We start from the raw sequence: 21669 nt of genomic DNA, 5'->3' as shown, positions 1-21669 counted from the left end.
GAGAGGGGATATGCCAGAAAAGGAGGCAAGTAGGCAAACACAAGCGAGAGAGAACGATAGATGATGAGACAGAGCGAGCGAGAGGGAGAGAAAAGGCAGGCAGGCAGGGTAAGCTTAAGGGAGGATTGGTAAAGGATGGCAGAGCCTTGTTTCGCTTTTGGCCTCGGCTTGACTCGATTTGGTCTCTGCTTGAACTGGACGTTGGCGTTGTCGTTGTCGTTTTAGTTGGCCTTGGCGCCGTCTCTGGCAGCGTCTGCTCAAGGTTAACCTGTTGAAAACTGCATATTGCGCATACGCCCCATCAGACATCCAAGTCCAACAGGTAAGCCGCTGGCGTGGGCGTCATCCAATCCCAGTAACCCGATTCACTCAAATCCTAACTATGGGCTATTCATTAAAATCAAGGTTGTCTGTTCCGGTTGCCACTCATGCAGATTTTCATTACTATTAGAGAGCTCTGTAATAATGATGTTGCAATTTCGTTGTCTGAATCTGAGTGCTTTTCATTTGCATTCGCCCATAATGACAAATTCATGGTGAAGCGAAGGGGGCGGGGACCTCTGCTTGTAACCGTTATAGATATTTTTTGTGTTATCCCATAAGGTAAATTAGGCTTAGGCTCGTGGCACTTTAAGCTGGATTTGATGGCAAAATCGTCAGCTCAAGAAGGCTTAACATTGGTTAAATATAACAAGCAACTAACACACTTCCCAGCTTGGCTAGGGGATTTACCAGTTGATGCCCAAGGTGTTTCTGTCGGTAGCCTCTTCCCTTCCCTCCCTTCCCTTCATCACCACCCCATGGTGGTAGGCAATTGCCCATTTGGTATTTACCCCATCCAGCGATTCAGCGTCACAACGACGAGCTGAGCTGAATTTGAATACGATTCCCCTTATATGTTTTTTTTTTCGTTTTGTCGGCCCAAAAGCAACCCCCCATCATAATAATTATCATCATCATCATCCCTGCGACAGCAATTTACCTGGCCATAAGCCAGCCTGTTGCTACTATAAAATCCAGAATGCCGAATACCGAATGCCATATCCCGAATTGCCCCTCGTCTCGTCTCGTGTCTCGTGGTCGTTGGCGTTTCGTTTGCTGTCTCGCGTCTTGTTACAGTTCACACACTTGCCACTTGTTGTCCAAAAAAAAAAAAAAAAAAAAAAAAACAGAAACACACACCACACAACACAAAAACGAAAATGGGAAAATATAAAATTCACATTCTTGAACCACGAACGACGACAGGAGTCCAGCCGAACGGCTGCAACAGAGACAGCGTGAAACGCACGAGGCTGCCTCGCCACTTGGCTAACAAGCTGAGCAACAGATGCTGTTCAACATCCAAGCCAAACGGTTGTGTGCCACGGCCACCAGAGAAAGAGACAAAGACACAGAGAGAGAGGGAGAGAGAGTGAGAGAGCGCCATACATAGAGGAACAGCAACACGGCGTCAAATCAAATCAAATTTTGAAAAACACATACCACAAAAATTGTGTGAAGCCAAAGAAGAAAACCTCAAGCAGAGAGCATGGTCAATCTAGATGTGGCCCTATAACCAATCAACTAATCAACCAGCGAACCATTTAAACAAACAGCCAAACGACAACAACAACAACAATCAATCAATCAGCCAAAAATTAAAAAAAAAAAAAAAAAAACAACTAATTAACCAACTATCAAAACTAAACTTAAACTCGTCCAAGCCCAAAACTAAATTCCAATTGCTTCATATCACGAAATTCGCGCCAATCTTCTTTGTGCCGACTCTGCCACATGTTGAGCGTGCAACAAGTTCTAACTATTCCAACAGTTTAGCTGTTGTCTTCATTTCTCATTCATCACATCAGCCGAGAGATTAGCTAATTTGTTCATTTATTTTCTTTTTTTTTTTAATTGTGTCCAAGTGTTAATTGTTTGCAACGTTCGAGTGTTGTGTTAAAATAAACATAAACCAAAGCAAAAAAATAAATAAATAATACAAACAAACTGCAATGAATCATGAATAAAGTCAATTGACTAAACAAATATGAATATAGAGTACAATAGATCAATCATTTGAACAGAACTTTCTCCAATGATCTATGCCAAAAGGACAAAACAATGAATTATAGATTTATAAATGAAAAGAAAAACTAAAGCAAATTACAAAAGAAGGTAATGAAAAGAAATCAAAATCAATAAACACAAGTGTACAAAAAAAAATCAACAATAAAACAGACAAAAAACAAAAACAAAAAAAAAAGCAAAAACAAAACAAAATGTAAGTACCAATTAAACAAATTACCAATTATTAAACTAACTAAACTAAATAATAACTCCATACAAAAGTAATTTTATTATTTTTATTATTATTATTATTATTGATTATTGTTTAATTGTTCAATTTTCAATGAATTTTCATAGATTTTCCAATGAATAGTCGAAAGATTACACAGACAAAAAGTTTAGACCAAAAAATATATATTTAGTTCAAACTCATTCAATTATAATTGATTATAATTAAGCAATTTGCACAAGTTACATAGGTTACACACACACACACACACCCACACACACACACCCACAAACACATACATAGAGAGTTCATCAAAATGCATAGATAGAAGAGACTTCATTGTGGGCTAAAAACATATTTATACTGCATATTCAATTTACTTTTATAATAGATACCATAATTATGCTTTTAACAATAATTGCAACAACAATAAAAACAACCACATTATGCACTGTCATTAGCTTTTGAAACTGAATATAAATTTGCATAAACATTCACCTACTCATAATAAACTCACAAATTGGCAAAAGTTTGTCTCAGTTTCAGCCAATTGTATCAATTCACTTGAACATCACAACGAAAATTGAAACAAAATTCATTTACATTTTGGCTTATAATCCAATTACCAAAGCATAAGTTGTCTAAATAATTCATAATTGAGATATTTTATACCTTTTCTTGCCATTATCCTTGAGAGAGAGACGATATACTCACAATTATCAGCATTAATAAGTGATTTAACAATAAGTACCTACTGCAATTCAATATATTTTCATTCATACCATAAATGTCTTAACTTGTATAAATAAGGAAATTTAATGACTATTCCAATAGGGTCTATCCTCTGATTGAATGTTCTAGTTGTCTATTCACAATTTTCATTTCTTTTCACATTATTTCATTCACCATGCCCAAGACAGTTAACATTAAGAGGCTTGGTTTTGGAATATCTTTTCAAACACAAATGAATCTGAAGTATATGGCCAACTATTTGATTTGGTAGAATCCCTTTCTTTAACATTTGATAGTACACAACTCAACTCAACTGTTTTTGGTCACATCACGACTTCAACGCTTGAAGCAGTTGCGAATTACAACTAAATGTATTAGAAGGCGCAGAGGTACAGCTTATGGCAACTAAATTCAACTTTGGTCAACTTGGTAGATTAATGTAGAAACTTTACATATTTCTAAGCTATATTTTCATTTTAATGGCAAATTTTGGAGCAGAAAATGAAAAAGAATCATCTTCAATTCAAATCGATTCAATTCTTTTACATTCATTTTGACAACTTTCAAAAAGTCTACAATTATTTTCATTAGAGCTTAAACCTGAGGTCTAGGTTTAAGCAATTAAGCTCAGTATTTTGGTTACACCAAGAAACTCATCAGCAAATGGGTTTTACTTAATTAAAGTAAACAATTAATGTTCGATAGATTTGAATTAATAAAGCTAAAAGTTTTAGTTGTGGTTGCTGCTGTTGTAATTATTGTTTCTAAGAGTATTAAATACCTATATATGGGTAAGTATGTATGCCATTTTCTTTCTTTACCCAAACCCACATACATATATATATCCATTATATAACTGCTCGTAATGGCGTTTAACAGCACACAATGCCATTGAAATAAACCCTCAAAAAAATAAAACCCCCGTGAAAAAAGAATGAAAAAAAGAAAACACACAGAAGAAAGAAGGGGGACCCAATGCCATTTTGTAGGTCCAATCAAATGAGCATTTATTTTTAGAAATTATTTACACAGTTCGCACAATTCCCGTGACTGTGAGAGGCTGTGCCAGGCTCATGGGCACACGCACGCCCAGTAAAAAAAATGATTGAATCTGCTCTGATTCGGACACGGACACATGTATGTGTGTGTGTTTACGTTGTGTGTGTGTGTGTGTGTGTGTGACACAATCGAAGTTACTAAATATAAGGCAAACAGGCAGTAAGATTCAACAATCATTTGTAAAATCAGAGACATTAGTCTCGCCCATAGAGATGTAGACCATGTTGAAGACATAGCAGGAGATTGAAATTGAAAGAGAGAGAAAGGAGGAGAGAGAGAGAGAGAGAGAGTAAGACATCCATCTAACCAAGCAACCTTCCAGACATTCATACTTCCATCCTCTAACGCTCATTAGTAGCACATTTACCGAGTACGTGATTTAGCTGCAAATGTGCAAAAGACTGTGCATATTCCATATGTATGTATGTACATACCTGAGTGAGTGAAAAGAAGAAGGACCTTCTGTAATACCACTACCACTACCACTACTACCATACAATGTATATCTCTCTATACATTGTATGTGTATGTAGAGCATAGTGATGATAACTGTTGCTTGCCATGACATGTGTGTGTGTGTGTGTGTGCGTGTGTCTGTGTGCAAGGCATTGGGGAATTTGCTTCATTTTCTGTTTTCTGTTTTCAGTTTTTTTTTTTTTGTATTTTTCTTTGGGTTTTGTTTTTCGTCCTTGCTACATTTGCATTTTGGCCACATTGCATTTGGCTCGGGCTTTGCTTTTGCCACGGATCTGTTGCTTCCGTTTCAGTTTGCATTTGCTGGATCAATATGGCAGACATAGGGCACTTATGGGATAAACAGACGAAGGATATTCTCCATATATATGACCATATGATGTCTCTCGGTCTCCTGTGTGTGTGTGTGTGTGTGTGTGTGTGTGTGACAGTGCCCTTCCATCTCTCCTTGTGGATTTATAAATTCTCGATTCCACACAGTTTGGCAAGAGCCACTGCTGCTACTCCATCTACGAATGGTGATGATGATGATGATGATGGCCTTTTGCTTTTTTCATCTCTGTGAATTTCTTATGACCAAAATGCAAAAATTGACTAATCATGATCAGATTATGACAATCAACATAACTGCTTTTTGGAATATTTACCAACAGAATGGAATTTCCATTAAATGTGCTTTACCTTTATCTTTTAAAACGAAATTCGACAATATTGACTTTAGGAAATCATAACTCTTTAATTAAATAAACAAACTAATTAAGGTATTTAGCCAAAAATTTCTTTTGGCCAAGACATTTCTATTCAAGTGGAAAGGAAAGTCCAATGGCAAAGAATATTTATTGAAAACACGCAAATTTCGATAATCTGTAAAATGTTGTAAACATTTCTGCTATTTGTAAAATATTTCAAAATACAAAAAGAACCAAAAACACAAAAGTTGTTTATTTCCATTGTTTTTATTAAAATTGAGATAAAGTAAACCACACACACATACACACAAATGCACGATTATTGTGGCAATTTATTTCGACAATGTAAGCCTCTCTCTTTCTCTCTCTCTGTCTATCTCGTTTTGGTCGCCTTTTTGTCATTTTACGTTTATTTTCATCTGTTTTGTATCTGTTCGTTCATGTGAAGAATTTCCGTAGAGGAATGTGTGTTTCATTGGCTTCATCATGTTTGCTTGTTAAATTCTATCGATAAGTGGCAAAGATATTCTAACTAAATGGTTCCCACACGCACACACACACACACTCACACACACACAATCACTCACACAGATATAAGAACTCACATCGAATAGCAGACAGAAACACAGACACTGGCAAACTGATCAATGGCTGACACATTTCCGGCACATGACAGAGCTTCCGTTTTTTTGCCTTTTTTATATATATATATATGTACGTTTGTATGTATCATTGGCATGATGAAGACAACAGAGCAAGAAGCAAAAGCATGAGATAGAGAGAGAGAGCGGAAGAGGGCATATAGAAGAGAGAGCAAGCGTACAAGAAAAGGACAAGAATGTCGGAAGCGCCAAGTTGATTTACACAGTCCTTTCCTTCCGTTATTTAGCCACCTATGTGTATGTGGGTTATTGTATGTATGTATGTCCATTCCTTGTTTGGTCCAATCGTCCAACCATCCATGCACCCGTCCGTCCATCCATACGTGCGTGTCTGCTGCTGCTCCACCCCCTTGGACAAAACCAAAACCCATTCACATACATACATATGTATATACATGTTACACTTATGCTTCAATGAAAATTTTCACTCAATTACGCTTTAAGACTTAATTCACAAAAATTTGAGCAAATGTTGTTAACAGGGGACAGAGACTGGAGATTGGAATCGGTTGCCACTAACCACCAAAGAATGTAGAAAGTGGACACATGCATCTATACAACTTGTACAACTAAATCAACAGCTGCCTTTTGGTCCTTACCCACGATACAATAATGTCACCATGGACATTTCTCACATGCCTTTCTCATCCGATTGAGGTATCTTTGTGTGTGTTTGTTTGTGTATTAGCCATGCAATGTGCATTGTGGTTTATCCAAACCTTGCTCTTTTGTCATCGAACTATTGCAGTTGCCTTACCCATCAACAAAATATTTATGGTTAATTGACAAAGGTGACGAAACAGGGGAACGGGAATCAGTGTGCCATTGAGGCACAATTATTTTAGGCCACAAACAGTTTGCATTTGCTTGAATTGAATTAATTATCTTCTACATTACCTGTGTGCATTTCTATATTATTAGTAAAATGAAGTAACACAAGCTTTATTAAGATATCTTCAGCTAGGCCAATCATAATGGACAACTTTAAAGTGTTCACAGTAATAATGATAGAGTAGAATTAATAAATTTTGGATTGTAAATTTCAGATTTCAATTTAAATTTTTGGTTAACCTACCATAAACCATTGTGTTAAGTACTCTTAGTTTATTAAAAGTATTAACAGGCTTTGGGCAATTTTGTGTAATAATTTAAGGGTCTTTTTGGAAAGAGCCATAGTTAAATATGCAAAGGAGTTAATGACAATGAGTTAATGATGGCAACGATTATTTTTGGACTTTATGCCATTTTACAATATTTATGAAAACATGCTTATATCTTGCGAAAGCCGATTAACCACATGCACTCAATAGCTTGTCGTTTCTTTATGCCATCCAGCTGCTGACCCTGACTAGCTGCACTTATAGGTTATTATAACGATGCCACACACACAAACACACACAGACACACACAGACACACACAGAGATACCTGTGTAACAGGAGAAAGGTACTATGGATGGTGAATGGTATATATACATACCAAATATATGTATGTATATGTGACGACACACAAATGATTTGCAATACGATTCGATTTGCTATTGTCCTTCGTGCTCGTCATTTTCCCAGTTACCCAGTTCCTCTGTTGTCATCCAGCATTTGTGGCATTGGTATCAATTCAAAGGGGAAAGAGGAAGCAAGCAGAGATCACGAATCCGATTAAAGATTTATGGTATACATACATATGCGAGTATGTATTTGTGTATGTGTATGGCAAATATTGCCTCATCTGTTGTCTGCTGACTGAAAGAAACCTAAATACACGTACACTTTAAGATTTCTGTTGTGGTATTTGTGCTTTTTGCCATTGACACTGACTTTATGATTACCCCAACCCAATTGGAATTCACTTTATAAATGAATCTCTTAGTGTGTGTGCCTAAGGATTTTTTGTTTCTTAGTCCCAGTTTTACTTATTAAACTGTTTGTGTTTTAGACGATATAAAATATGAGTTGAATTTGAAGCTTATTGTTGGTTTAATTACGCATACGCAGTGTATGCTGCATAAATATTACTACTCTCAAGATTATATCAGACGATCAAAATTTGATCATGTATCTTAAGCCAAAGATCTAATGTGAATTGAACTTACCAGTTCATGGATACTCGTATCAGTTTAGTTCTCATTGGGAATACACAGACACACACATACATACATACATGCAATTGCCATATGAGGACTTATAGATACATACATATACATACATATACTTATATGTTGATCCCACAAATGCCGTTGACTTGGCATCAGACTAAAGTGTTTGTTACTGCTGGCCCATGGCAAGCAACCGTTTATAAATAAATAAATCAGGGTGAACAGAGAGGGCGATAGAGACAGTCAGAGGGCGAAGAGAGAGAGAGAGAGAGAGAAAAAAAATGAAAGCAAAACACAAATTACGCGGGTGGCTGGGTGGTTGGTTGTTTGGTGCTGGCAGCAAAGTGCACTCAAGCGTTAGAATTCTATCGATTTGATGCTGAAAATAAATATTCAAAGCTTTGGCAAATTATCCATGTATCCATGTGTCTAAAATGAGAATGATAACGAGTACCTACATATACTTTTTAACATGTCGAAAGATAAAGTATACGAAAAATACGCAATGTTATCGACTTTGGGCAATTAGTGGCTACTTAAAGCATTTGGCTAAAATAAGCAGAAACCATGCTAAATTTAACACAACACAAGGCAAAATAACCAGAAAGACACACACACACACACACATGTATTTGCATCTCTTGTTCTCCTCCTTCTCACCATATTTCCCCCATCTACATGGCATTGCATAGAATTTCCAAGTTGAATGCATGTCAAGAATTGTAAAGGTTTTCTCACGTCACTCCATGCTGCCTCGGCTCGGCTCGGCTCGACAAGGACATCAATGGCTGCTTAATAATATATAGTCAAGCAAATGACTATAATAAGTGTAGTATATCCAACTAGTCGTAGGTTGTAGTCATACACTAATCACAGTGACGAACTGAAGCCGTATAGCCAATTACATATTCATGGCACAATTATGTTCAAAGTAAGTAAAAGAACATCATCATCTCTCTCTCTCTCTCTCTATCTATCTCTCGCGCTGTCTCTGTCTTTGGGTTGAGTCATTTTTCTTGGTCTATATTTTATTTTGTTTATTTAGTTGTTTTTTTTTTTGCTGCTGTCTTGCACTTGAAATAATTGGAAACGTCAAATGAAAACAAATGCAATGCTGCCTACCTAGCCATATGACATCTGTGTATAACTGTGTGTGTGTGTGTGTGTATGGGACTCAAACCTTTGCATAAAAGTATCATCAGCATCAACTGAAATAGAAATAGAAACTAAACACTAACTGCACTTGTTTCACATACACAACAGCTGTATGTGTGTGTGTGTGTGTAAATGTGGTTGTGTGGATACTTTATTATAAAACCCAGCCAACCGCATGGCAAGTGCACCCGGACACGGACCCAAACCAACTGGCTGACGGCCTGACAAGCTGCAAATTGCAATTTGCTCAAAAAAAAAACACACACACACACAACAACAACACACACACACCAAAAAGAAGAAAAAAACTGAAATGAGTCTGCAGTTTAAATTGCACATGGCTATGATTTTTCATATTTGGTTAACTGAAACCATTTGAATTGGACATTGCAACGTGAAAGGTAAAAGGTAAAAAGAAATGTCAAATACAGCAAAATACATTTTCAAAATTGAATTCAAATCAGAAGAAGAAGAAGCATACTTTGATTTCAATCAAAAGCTGGAAACATATTATAAGAAAGTTAACCACATGCAAGGTCAATGTTGGTTGAAATAACTATAGGTATATATACATAGATACTCATATTAAATAATACTTCATTTATAATTGGCAACATTTTTGACAACGCTAACTATTTGAAATATTTCGATTTTGTTTTTTTTTTTTCTCTTTTTGGTTGCGCTCTCTCATGGCAAAGTTAAATATCGCTGGTCGAGCATATTTGTTATAAATTCCATGGGTCAGTAAGGGCATACAGAATGCTTCTGAAAACAACCCCACTTTCACTCCGCCTCCGCCTCCATCTCGTCCACCACCTGGCTTTGGCTTTCTTGCAGTGTGGATATTTTGCAGTAGAAAAATACCAATCCATGGACATGAACAAAATATTTTTCATCATTATGCAGAAGGGCACTTCTCGACTGACAAAATATTTTGATTGAATACAATTTCACAATACCCTACACCGAAAAGAGGCCAATACACTTTCACATACATAAGCCAAAAGAATTCCAGTTTCAACTGAGCAGAAATTAAACTATTTCATAGAACATGCAATTCTATACAGTATTATGTATTCGTATTGACTATATTGCCTTTTGCCGTGTTCTTTTGTGTGCTTTGCATTAATTTGGCTTCCTTTTACATTGAAAATTTATCAATTACGCGAAACGTGAAAAAAAAGAAGGAAAAGGAATTTATGCCCACCTTCATCAGATGCATTAGTTGAAGAAGGTGAGAGGGGGAGGTGGTTCATATTAGCTAGTGACCAGAGAGGACGCTTAAAGGGACAGTTTTTTGTTTTTGAAATTACTCATACCACATGTTGGCCATAAATTAAGTTAACTGATACTTAAGAGTTTAGTAAAGGGTATTTGATGAACCAATCAACTTTATTTATTTTTTAAAGTGTCGAGAGAAAGAGAGAGTGAGAGTGAGAGAGAGTGAGACAAATGGTGGATACCTTTTGTCAGTTATTTCATTTTTTGTTTGTTACTTTGGTGTCATATCGCCAAAGTGACAAAGTCAGAGAGCGAGCATGGCACTTTATTTGTCGCTATCGTTTCCACTCGACGACTGACGACCGATACTGACACAGACACCGACCTCGATCCCCTCCGCCCCCCCCCCCCATACCTTATCCAGGCCCACATATATTTCTCCCCGCAATATTCAGCTCATATTGCTGTGTCAAGAATTTCTCTTTTTTCTTTTTCCTCTTTTTTTTTTTTTTTTTTTTTTTTGACATTCCATGACAATGTTATGCAAATATCAAAAGACACTGTTGCATATCAGTGTGTGTGTGTGTGTGTGGGGTGAGTGGGTTTATGACAGTTGTTGTCAAAATTTATGGCAAACTGGTTAAAGGCATTTCAATCTTTCAAAGTGAAAAGCATATGAATCCGTAACAATGATTTTTTGGCTATTAAAAAGGCAATTGGCTCATTTTAAAAATTCTTAAACACAAGTTTAGTAAAATAATTTTCATTTAGCATTATAGTCTTAAGGTTTATGGCATTTCCCTGTTAAAGGTGTAGCGATTTTTTCGGATTGATAGACCATTGTATATATATAGCTAACTACACAACCAAGCGGCAAAGCGACACGAGCAAATGTCCTTCTCCCAGGGGATACTGATGATTGGCACGGGAAATTGTCAAAGATTGATCGGGAGAGTCCTAGTCCTAATGTTGCTGTTGCTGCTGGCATTGCCATTTCGTTTGCTTGTGATTCAATTCGCTTCAACTCATGTTGAAAATCGCGTCAACACGAAAACATTCACAGTGCCTACTTCTGTCGTACACCCACACACATACCCATACATATGGAAACTTGGTCTCACCCTCTTATGGTTGTCCCACCAGAGGCGAATGCAAAAGGCAGGGAAGTAAGTACAAACAAAAGATGGAGAAAAAAGAAAAACCAACCACAGTAAAAGTTAATATTAAAAAAAGCCGATTTTTGATATACCCTATGATACTCTATGATACGCTTTCTATTTGTCATCTAAACTTTAACTTCTTAGATCGCGTCTCCTTAAGAGCTCTGTGAAAGCCAGTGTTAGGAGCTGTCACTGCCTATTTAAAAGCTAGTGTTGGTCAACAAAAATTGAAGCAACTTTTGTGGCAGGGTATTAAAACATGGGGAAAAAAAACCAAACAGCAACCAAAATGCGGAGTTGTCCCAACCCACCTAGCTGACCCCACTGACTCACCTGTGGGTTGTTATATGAAAGGCAAATTTTAATGCCAACATTGGCTCCTAAGTGTGAGTGTGTGTGTTTGTGTGTGCAAGGCAACGAAGCGTATAAGCCAGGCAAGGAAACAACAAGAAAAAAATCAACAGAGTGGAGATAGGTTGATGTTGGTGGAGTTGTTTGTGAATGAAGTACAGGAGGATGGTTCAGATGGGTGGAATGACAATGGGGATGAAGAACTGGTAGCAAGCATGACACTCCGTAGCCAGGCGCCCAGCTATTGCACGGCTACTGAGCCAATTTCGTGTCTCTCTCTGTGTGTGTGTGTGTGTGTGTGTCTGTCATTATTGGCAGCTTAAGCTGCTTCTGTACACACATACACCCTTAACATAAATATGTTTGTCATGCGGACAGCATGTGGGCCATAGGGAGAATAACATTTTGAAGTTTCAGCTCAATAAAAATAAAACTAAATTTAGTTAGTATTTGAAAGCTTTTCATTTCGCTTGCGAATTCATTTAATTGAAAATCAATCATTAAATAAATTTATATGTTTGAAATGTCTTATTTATGCTCTCTGACAATATCATATTACATACACATAGAGCAGAAATAACATATCAAAGAAAATATAATTGAGTAATTTTAAAACTAAAATTTAATACAAATTATTCCATAAAATCGTATCAAAATCAGATCAAAAAGTAGATTCCTCAATTCAATTCTTCAATAATGGCAAGAAAATATCAAATCCCAAAATCCTTTCCTAATAAAACTCATTCAATATTTCGCCTTGACAACAAAGCTCATGTGTTTTTTGAAGCGTGGCAGTAAATAGAAAAGAAATTCATATTAGAGGCTTATGGGTCTGTCTATTTCTTCGTCTTTTTATTCAATTTAGTACAAAGTTTAAATCAATTTTTAAGCGTTTGACTTTTTACATTTCTTTAATTTTTGAGTAAAAGAAATTATTCTCCCAAATTTTTAAGAACAATTTTTGTTTAACTACATTCATAACTATCGACTCGTTTAATCTACTTCAGACAACATTTTTTATGTTTTTGAAAACCTTTAAAGTCTTTTTTTTGGCTGATACTGACTTTTGTATAAATTCGATTCCTTGAAAACGGTTCAAAATGAAATTTTTAACATTCAAACGAAATAAGTGAATATTTTTGGCTATGTGGCTCACTTTGAAGATTCTCACACGTATGTAGAATATAGAATAAGATTTTCTTTCAGTTCAATTTTGAAAAGTTCAACTCAAAATATGCTTTAAAATGTTTAGATACAAATAGAGATTAAAAAAGAGCTTAGGACAGAGAGAAAACTTAAGCAAAAACTCTTTTGAATTGACTTACCACAAAAAGAAAAATATGAAAAGATATAATAAAAATTTCATCAAGTGAATGTAATCTATGGAATTCCTATATATATAGGTGTAGGTCTAAGAAGATTTACAAGTATTTTGCAGTTATTGTTTCGCCAAAACTATGTTTTACCTCTAATACTTAGCATACTTTTTTGGGCTTAAGGCAAAAGCACAGCAAAGAGTTGAAAACAAAAGTTTTAGTGCAATGTTTTGGGCCAAATAACATAAAATATAAAGCTTCAATTTAGCATTTGCATAGAATATTTCCTTTTTTCTACCATATGTTTATGCTCTTTCACGTACGTCTTTAATATTTCTGAGCCTGTGTATGTGTAACTGTGTGTGTGCCTCTGTGTGTATTTGGCAGTGTTGCTCGACAATTTTCCGCATCTTTAGGGCAACTCTTTGGCCATACTTTTTGCCTTTCATAGCATTTACTTCAGCCACTTTAACTGCTTCGTTTTCACAATCACACACGCACAACATACACTCGCACACGCTACACACAGGCACACGCATATGAGGAGTGTGAGTGTGCACGGTGGTTTCTAGCTATTCACGCCCTGTGTTAATGGCTTCATGGATATGGGCCGTTTCTTGGGTGTTATTGTTTTTTTTGCTGTTTGCATAAATAATTTTACAAACACACACAGAGAGAGAGAGAGAGGGGAGAGATAGCGGAAGAGGGAGAATGATGACAGGGAGAGAGAGGGATAGAGGGATAGGGCTTGTGACTCAGCCAAGCATCAAAATTAATGATATTTTAATGTAAAAACAATACCAGCCACTTAAGCCGCATTCATATGAGTATGTGTGTTTGAGTGTGTGCGTGCGTGTGTGTGTGTGTGTGCGTATATATATGTATGTGCTTGTGTATGAGCATTTCAATTTTGAAGCCAAAGCCTGTTACGAATAACTGAGACCTAAGCTCAAAGCAGATGGAGCAACAATCCCCCAAATAATACGCACACCCAAATACACCCAACCGCACACACACACACACACACACACATATATATATACCAATAATGGTGGATGGCTTCGGTTCGAGTTTTTTTTTTTTTCTGCGCTTTGCTAGGGATTTAGTTGGAACAACAAGACCACGATGCGTATACGTAATGCCAAAAGCATTTCCACTCTCCACTTCACTCTCAGGCATATTAAATTTAATATTTCTTTCTCTCGTTATACGCTCTTTATGTGCGTGTGTGTGTGATACAGTCACTCAATGTAAACTACTAAGAAAGTATGCAAAAATCAAATTATATCTTGCAAAACAACAAAATAAAAGGCATACAGATGAATTGCTGTCTGAATGACGGGAGCATCAGCAGCAGCAACAATTTTCTGTATTTTTTTTTTTTTTTTCAAGGCCTGTAATTGTTTACTTTTGTTATGGTTGATGCTTTGTTTGCATGTCTGTGTATCCTTTTGTTGTGTGTGTGCAAGAAAAAGAAAGAATGAGAATCAAAAAAAAAAAAAAAAAAAAATTGAAGTTTGGCGCTTTGTGCTGCTGCATTATCTGAACATTGCCATTGGCGGGTGGCAACAGTAGCAACGGCTAAACTTTAACTTTAAAGAGAGCACAACGCCAAGCTTATGCTGTTATATGAGATTTGATTATATATGTACATATGCTTTATAGGCATAGTCATAGCACAACAACTTTTGGAAGATTTCCGACTTTTCACCAATATTCAGAAAGCAAATTGCTTACTCCATTCCTTCTTGCTGATATATAATTAGGAAATTAGTAATGTACTTAAATGAAAGTTATCTGGATCGGTTTTAGCAAAGTGTATACTCTAATTATTTGCGCTCAATCAAAATGTTATAGGCAACCAAAAAGATTTACTTTATACATACATATAAGAGTGAATTACGCTGAGCACACTTTTATTCCCATAAATTACATAATCGACTTTACACATTTTTCGCTCGTAATTTCAACATACATAAAAGCATATCTAATACTAACATACATATACACCTACATGTATGTACATACGTATGTATGTATGTATGTATGTATGCCCTAAAGGCATCACCTGCCGGTTGTTATTCGTGTTGTCGACGAAACTTTGCCCATGAGCATAAGTATAATTAAATTTTAGTCAGGACTCAGGTTCTCTTCAGGCTGTTCCAGCTTCAGCTACAGGGCCAAGGCAATGCCAACGGGTCTGGTTCTGGTTCTGGGTCCTTTTTCATTGAGGTTGTCACTTTGACGTTGCATGTTTGAGGGCGCTTCAAAGTTAACTTTGATTTTTTCACGCCGATAAAATCAAAGCCCAAAGACAAACAAGACGTTTGGCACGACAGTTACTATAGATGTAGGGATAGATAGACTGACTGAAAGACAGAAAGACAGGCAGACAAATATATGTATGTATGTATATGAAGAGAGAGAGGATGAGGGGAAGGAAGAGAGAGATGGTGTAAGAGAGATTGAACGAGTGGGGTGGAATAGGTGCAAATGTGTCTGTACTTAAGCCATGTCAATGTCGTTCGGTTCTCTAGAGATTTCATGGCGATTCTTTTTTTTACGCGACTAACAAAATTAATTGCTCAGACTTTGGCCAAAATCACAAGGGCGTGAAACGTGACTGCTGCATCCATACAATGTCTTCACACACACTCGTACACACACTCACATATGTACATACAAATACGGCCGAGAAGTCGGTAATCATCCAAGCAGAAGGGAAATCAAGAAAAGTCAATTGAGTTGGCCAATATCAAGAGATTTATGCGCATATATTACCTTTACTGAGAGCCAGGTTAACTCTATTGCCCCTTAGGTTTGTCTTTCAGTTTCTATATTATGGCCAACAGCTTTTCCCCTTAGCCACATTGCCTGTTCATTCGTATAAAATGTTTGGGTGTGTGTGTGTGTGTGTGCATGTGTGTGAAGGAAAACAATTCAATTAAATTGTCTAGCAGCCAGCCAACTGCGAAAATAATAACAATAATGTTAGAAATAATCAAGTCTTTAGCTTTTGATTTTGTTAACAGTATGGACTTAATGGACTTAATTCTATGTGGTTTATAACTCTAATTAATTTAGTTTCTAAATGAAATCAAAATTATTATATTCATTTATCATTTTTCATTATACACCAAAAACCTGCATTTGGCCCAGCAAACTCTACGATTTCACCCCGAAGTTTTGCAGCGCCCAAAAACTTGGCCAAAACTCTGACATTGACAGGCATCATACACACGCACACTCACACACACACCCCAATAAATTTTAGAAAGAGAGAGAGGAAGAGAAAAAAGTTTACAAAAAGCCATAGCCACAGGCTGGAAGCCAAACCAAACGAAACTAAACTAAAAAAAAAAAGCAACAACAACAATGCCAACGAGAGAAAACTTTAGCTAAAACCAAAAACAAAAACAATGAAAACCTTTTTACATTAAAATGCTTGCGGGAATGTCAGAGGGATACAAACCAGAAAAAAAAGAATCAACTACAAAAACAAACAAAACAGTTTCCCAATTGCATTTTCAGCCAACTAATTGTAATTAAATTGCTTGCCCTCTCCTTGTGCAATGAAGTGCAAAAAGGGTACATTCAAATCCTTAATCCTTACAATTCCCCTTACAAATCAATATAAAACGGAAAATATACATATATATGTAATTACTCATATGCCACTAAAAGTTCCTGTTAACAAATTCTTACTTTTAAATGCTTTGTCTCTTACTATTTAAGTTTGATCAACTTAGCAGGGGGTATTATAAAGTATACATACATATACATATGTATGTACATATATGACAATTTTTGTTAATTTTTCCTAATTTTTGTTAATTTTTTGTTAATTTTTCGAAATTTTTTGAATTTTCTTAATTTTTTAAAATTATTGTTAATTTTTCCTAATTTTTGTTAATTTTTAGTTAATTTTTCGAAATTTTTTGAATTATTCTTAATTTGTCCTATTTTTTCTTAATTTTTTTAATTTTTAAAAAAGCAACATTAAAAAAAAATTACCCACCTGATGACCTCCAACAGTTTGACCTCACTGAGCAATGCAGCTAAAACCACTGATGCGCCCTCCCTTAGTTACAGCTTCTTTTATAGGCCCAGCGATGGCAAAGAGCGAAAGAAGTGCTCTCCCACTAAACTGCTGTGTCACTCGCTGATCGGGAGAAAGTGAATAATTCTGCTCTCGCTCACTTCCATATGTAATCGCCCTCTCGCTGACGTGAGCTAAGTGTGCTTGCATATGAGCGTTCGAAGGCAGAGCGGTGTTAGTGTATGTGTGTGTGTGTATTGCGTGGGAGGTGACAAAGCGCAAGAGGTGCTCAGCAAGTGATCGATTCTCTCGATGCTTGGCTTTCGTTGGGCGTATAAAAAGAAGCTCAACTCACACACACACATACAATAACACCGCTCTGCTTAGCAAGCTCATATGTACGCATACTTATGTATGTAGCTCACGTCAGCGAGAGGGCGCCTCAATATGTAAGTGAGCGAGTGCAGTTCTCCCGATCAGCACCTGAGTGTGCGGGTGACGTTGCAGTTTTGTGGGAGAGTACTTCTCTCGCTCTTTGCCATTGCTGGGCCTATAAAAGAAGCTGCAACTGAGGGGGTCGCATCAGTGGTGTGAGCTGCATTGCTCAGTGAGGTCAAACTGTTGGAGGTCATCAGGTGAGTAAATTATAATTTTTACTGTTATAAAACTCTGCGCAAAAATTTGGAAAAATAAAAACAAATTAAAAAACATACGAAAAATTAAAAAAAAATTAACATTAATTAGAAAAAAATTAAAAAATTTAAAAAAAATTGTAAAACTTAAAAAAATTAGAAAAAATTAACAAAAAATTTTAAAAAATCCTAAAATTAACGAAAAATTTACAAAAAATTAACAAAAAATTAGGAAAAAATTAGGAAAAATTACATAAATTAGTAAAAATTTAAAAAATTAACAAAAATTGGAAAAAATTAACAATTAGAAAAAAATTAAAAAAATTAACATAAAATTAACGAAAAGATAACAAATTAAGAAAAAATTAAGAATAAATAATAAAAATTACGAAAAACTGGAAATAATTCAAAAAATGTCTTAATTTTTTGTTAATTTTTCTTAATTTTTTTTACTTTTTCTAAATTTTTGAATTTTTTTCAATTTTGTTAATTGAACTTAATTTTTCATAAATTTTTCGTAATTTTTCTGTAATTTTTGCTAAATTTATCCCCTCGGCAATCTGTTGTAAGTCATCTCACGCGCTCAGTTTACATCTTTTTTGATAAAACTTGCTAGTTAAGAGATAGATAAAAGCGGCATACTAAAAGGAATGGATACAATAGGAACGATCGGATTAAAAGTCTTGTTTCTTATGAAAACTCGCCACAAATATGTATCATCAGAAAGAGACAAAGTTGTGGGGAGTCATAAAAAAGAGAATAAAATGGAAATCTACATAAAAATAATACTTAAGTTCTCTAAAAATTAAAGAAAACTACAAGATTTCTAGATAAAGACTGTCGGGAAAGAATTCGAATCTATTTGCAATATTGTGAATTTTGTTTTCCGCCCAGATACTTTAACACTCTGTGACTGAAATGTGTTGATTCACTGATAAGCTTCGCGTTGTTGTTGACGTCGTAGTCGGTCCTTCTCCTCCAGATAGGGCAAAAGGGAGGTTTTGGTTGGTATTATAACTATCACTGGCAGCATTTGATTACAATTCTCCAGTAGATGATGCAAACGTCTAGCCGTAAAGTAATCCAAAAGTATCACCCCGATATTATGGCGACTATAGAGTACATGAAAGAAATTTTCAATGTCCTCCAGAGGCATGTCTATTAATATTGTAAAAAATATATATATAGAAAGAGATGGAGATAAGTTGAGATTTTCGTTTGTTGTTCAATTTACCATTTTCCACCATGAGATAATTGCGAAATTTTTCACGACGATAACCAATGCCGGCCAATAGAAACCCCAAAACGACTTCCTGCAAAGTGTTGAAAAGTGCATTAAGAGCATTTTGCTTACTCGTTTCAAACTCACACTATCTGCTATAATGCCAACGCGTATGATATTGGGATCCTCGACATCGACTTGCACTTCATTGCTGTAATAGCTGCTGTCACTGCTATTGCCATCCGAATCTGTTGAATTGTTGGATTTTGAACGACGTGGGCCCTGGTGTGGTCCATGTTGTGGTCCATGGTGTGGTCCATGGTGTGGTGGATGCTTGGGATGCTTTGGATCGGCTCCTGATGCCTGGGCACACATTTGATGAGATTCCGGATTTATGTGGGATTTTTCATGTATCTGGGCTTAATAATTTCTGTTTTGTTTTTTTGGATTGTTTTTTTGTTTGCTATTTAAGTCTCAGTCAACATGCCAGAAAATTTTACTTTGGTTTTTTTTTTTTATTTTGAATGAAAGAGAATTAGCCTTTTGTGTCAAGTTTTTGTTGGCCTGTTTATTTTTATATTTATTTCCCTCTCTCTCTCTGTGTGTGTGTGCGAGTTTTTAATGAGTTTTCAATAAATAAATATCTTAACCACCCTTACGCATCCTGCCCGCGAAATTACAGTCTGAATTTAAGAGCTTAAGTCATAAGCTTCATCTTTAGATTGCGATGCCAAAATTAGTTTTCTAACCTCTCCTCCCGCCAACTCACCTCCCATCCCAACTTGATCTTCATTCATTTGTTCCCCTGAGCCAGTTTGGGCCATGGAAATGAAAATTCAATTATGTCATAAGTTTATGTTCATACATTTACATTTTGGCGAGCGGCATTAGCTAAAATATTTTTAGAAAATTCATTTATTTGGTTAATTGGCATTGAGTTGTTTTTTGTTTTTTTTCAGCTTGATTAGGTCTTTATGTAAAACCAAAATGAAATTCAAACAAATTCGTCTACAAATAGGTCTCTCTCATAAAGTGACACATTTACTTTTCTGTCCTATTTTTGTTCTTTGTGTCTGGCCTTTAACCTCTAACATATGACAATAAATTGGAAGCTAGACTCAATGTGTTATAGACCAAACTTTGTATACTCTATGGAAAATGTTGAAAGGCTTAAAACAAAAAGGGTTTAAGTAGGTTAGAGCGAGGGTATAGAAATGGCCATTTAGGCCTTTTTTTTTTTTTTTGACATGGAAACCCCACAAAAAATAAAAGGAAAACCCAAGGAAAACGTGTTGCATACTTTAAGGATGGGGCGAATAAAACTTACATCAAGCAAAAGCCAAAAACATGAAAACAAAAATGATTATGTTTAAAAGGAATATAACGTTAACCATAACAAGGGTTGCTTTGGCCAGGTCCAGACCTAAGTCTACACCTCACAGACACACACACACACACACACACACACTAAAGAAAGGTATGTGAATATATGTAAAGTGTAGGTTAAAAGAAATTTTTAGTGGTAAACTTTCTTTACTACAGAGTTCTTAATATCATGTAGCTTATGGCCCAGCGATAGGGAAAGATAGAGAGAAAACGATAGAAAACAAGGTATATAGATAGAGAAAGAGTATATATGACTGAAACATGCTTCTAAGTTGATAAACAGAAACTTCATACATATGACTCCATGAATTGTAAAACATAATCACTTTCACTTTTGACTAGTATTCGTAGTTTTATTCTCTAATCTAGGCAAAAATCTAAATCTAATGATTTCATATTTAAATTTCTTGAGACCATTTTCTTTGCTTCTCATTCAAGATGTTTTATTCTGGTGTCATTGAAATGTTAATAAAGTAATATTTTATTGCTTAATCTTCAATGCCTTGTGTATGGTTTGTCATTCGAATCATTTCGCTTCAGTTCAGTCTTCATTCTTGGTTTGTAAGCTTTCATCTTTTGTGAGATGAAAAATCCTTGCCATTTGCCATTGCAGAGTTTTGTTTGTAATGAAATTATTTCGCCTTTAGGGCACATACAAACACAAACAGAGAAACAGAGAGAGAGAGAGAGAGAGAGAGAGAGAGAGGAAGAAGGAGAGATAGAGACAAAGACAGAGAGACACAAGGACATAGGTTGCACATTATCGAACTGTGTTTGATATCTTTGCTGGGTCATCTTTCCAGCTATGACCATGGGGACCCAAGCCCAGATCCAACTCCGACTGTGAGGAGAGCTTTAATAACAGAGCAAATTACGTAAGCCGCCAAAAACCATTAATAACTTTTGAACACCTGCACGCATACACAAAGAGACACACACACACACAGACACACGCACGCACGCAAAAGGAAGCGAAAAAAGAGAATGAAAGAGTAAGCCAGGAGCGACCATCTGTGTGGACTGGCTTTTAATTATTGATTTCGCCATTGAAGTGATTAATACTTTTGCGAACCGAAATGTTGCCAGGGGACCAAACTACACACACACACACACTTATCCACACCCACTGAGACTGCGACAGAGAACACCATGGGAGAGAAATGTTGGCGGCGGGAGTCCAAGTAGTCGTGGAGAATTGC

At 36.0% G+C, this 21669-nt stretch overlaps 2 protein-coding genes across 5 annotated transcripts in view; one reads left to right on the top strand and one right to left on the bottom strand.

Moving 5' to 3' along the window:
* Window positions 1-1343: 1343 nt before the first annotated feature.
* The window catches only part of rsh (radish), a 96072-nt gene continuing 75746 nt past the window's right edge, over window positions 1344-21669 (top strand). For all 3 annotated transcript variants that reach the window (XM_068302674.1, XM_068302673.1, XM_068302672.1), the window contains exon 1: window positions 1344-2263. In XM_068302674.1, the coding sequence (XP_068158775.1) occupies window positions 2262-2263 (2 nt within the window). In that variant the 5' untranslated portion in view covers window positions 1344-2261. The remainder of the gene's footprint in view (window positions 2264-21669) is intronic.
* Window positions 15115-20853, bottom strand: LOC137587213 (V-type proton ATPase subunit F). 2 transcript variants are annotated; one of them, XM_068303517.1, is made up of 4 exons: window positions 19232-20853; window positions 19097-19175; window positions 18795-19020; window positions 15115-15560 (listed from the first exon to the last, which is right to left on the bottom strand). In XM_068303517.1, the coding sequence occupies exons 1-4, from the start codon at window positions 19457-19459 to the stop codon at window positions 15479-15481; spliced, it is 615 nt and encodes a 204-aa protein (XP_068159618.1). In that variant the 5' UTR covers window positions 19460-20853; the 3' UTR covers window positions 15115-15478. The 2 variants fall into 2 exon arrangements, with proteins under 2 accessions (XP_068159618.1, XP_068159620.1); XM_068303519.1 differs by lacking the exon at window positions 15115-15560 and having other exon boundaries at window positions 18686-19020; window positions 19232-20827.

The sequence above is a fragment of the Drosophila tropicalis genome, unplaced genomic scaffold (assembly GCF_018151085.1).
Source record: "Drosophila tropicalis isolate 14030-0801.00 unplaced genomic scaffold, ASM1815108v1 contig_158, whole genome shotgun sequence".
Lineage (NCBI taxonomy): Eukaryota > Metazoa > Arthropoda > Insecta > Diptera > Drosophilidae > Drosophila > Drosophila tropicalis.
The sequence above is the reverse complement of the archived record's forward strand: the minus strand, read 5'-3'. Positions and strand labels throughout refer to the sequence as shown.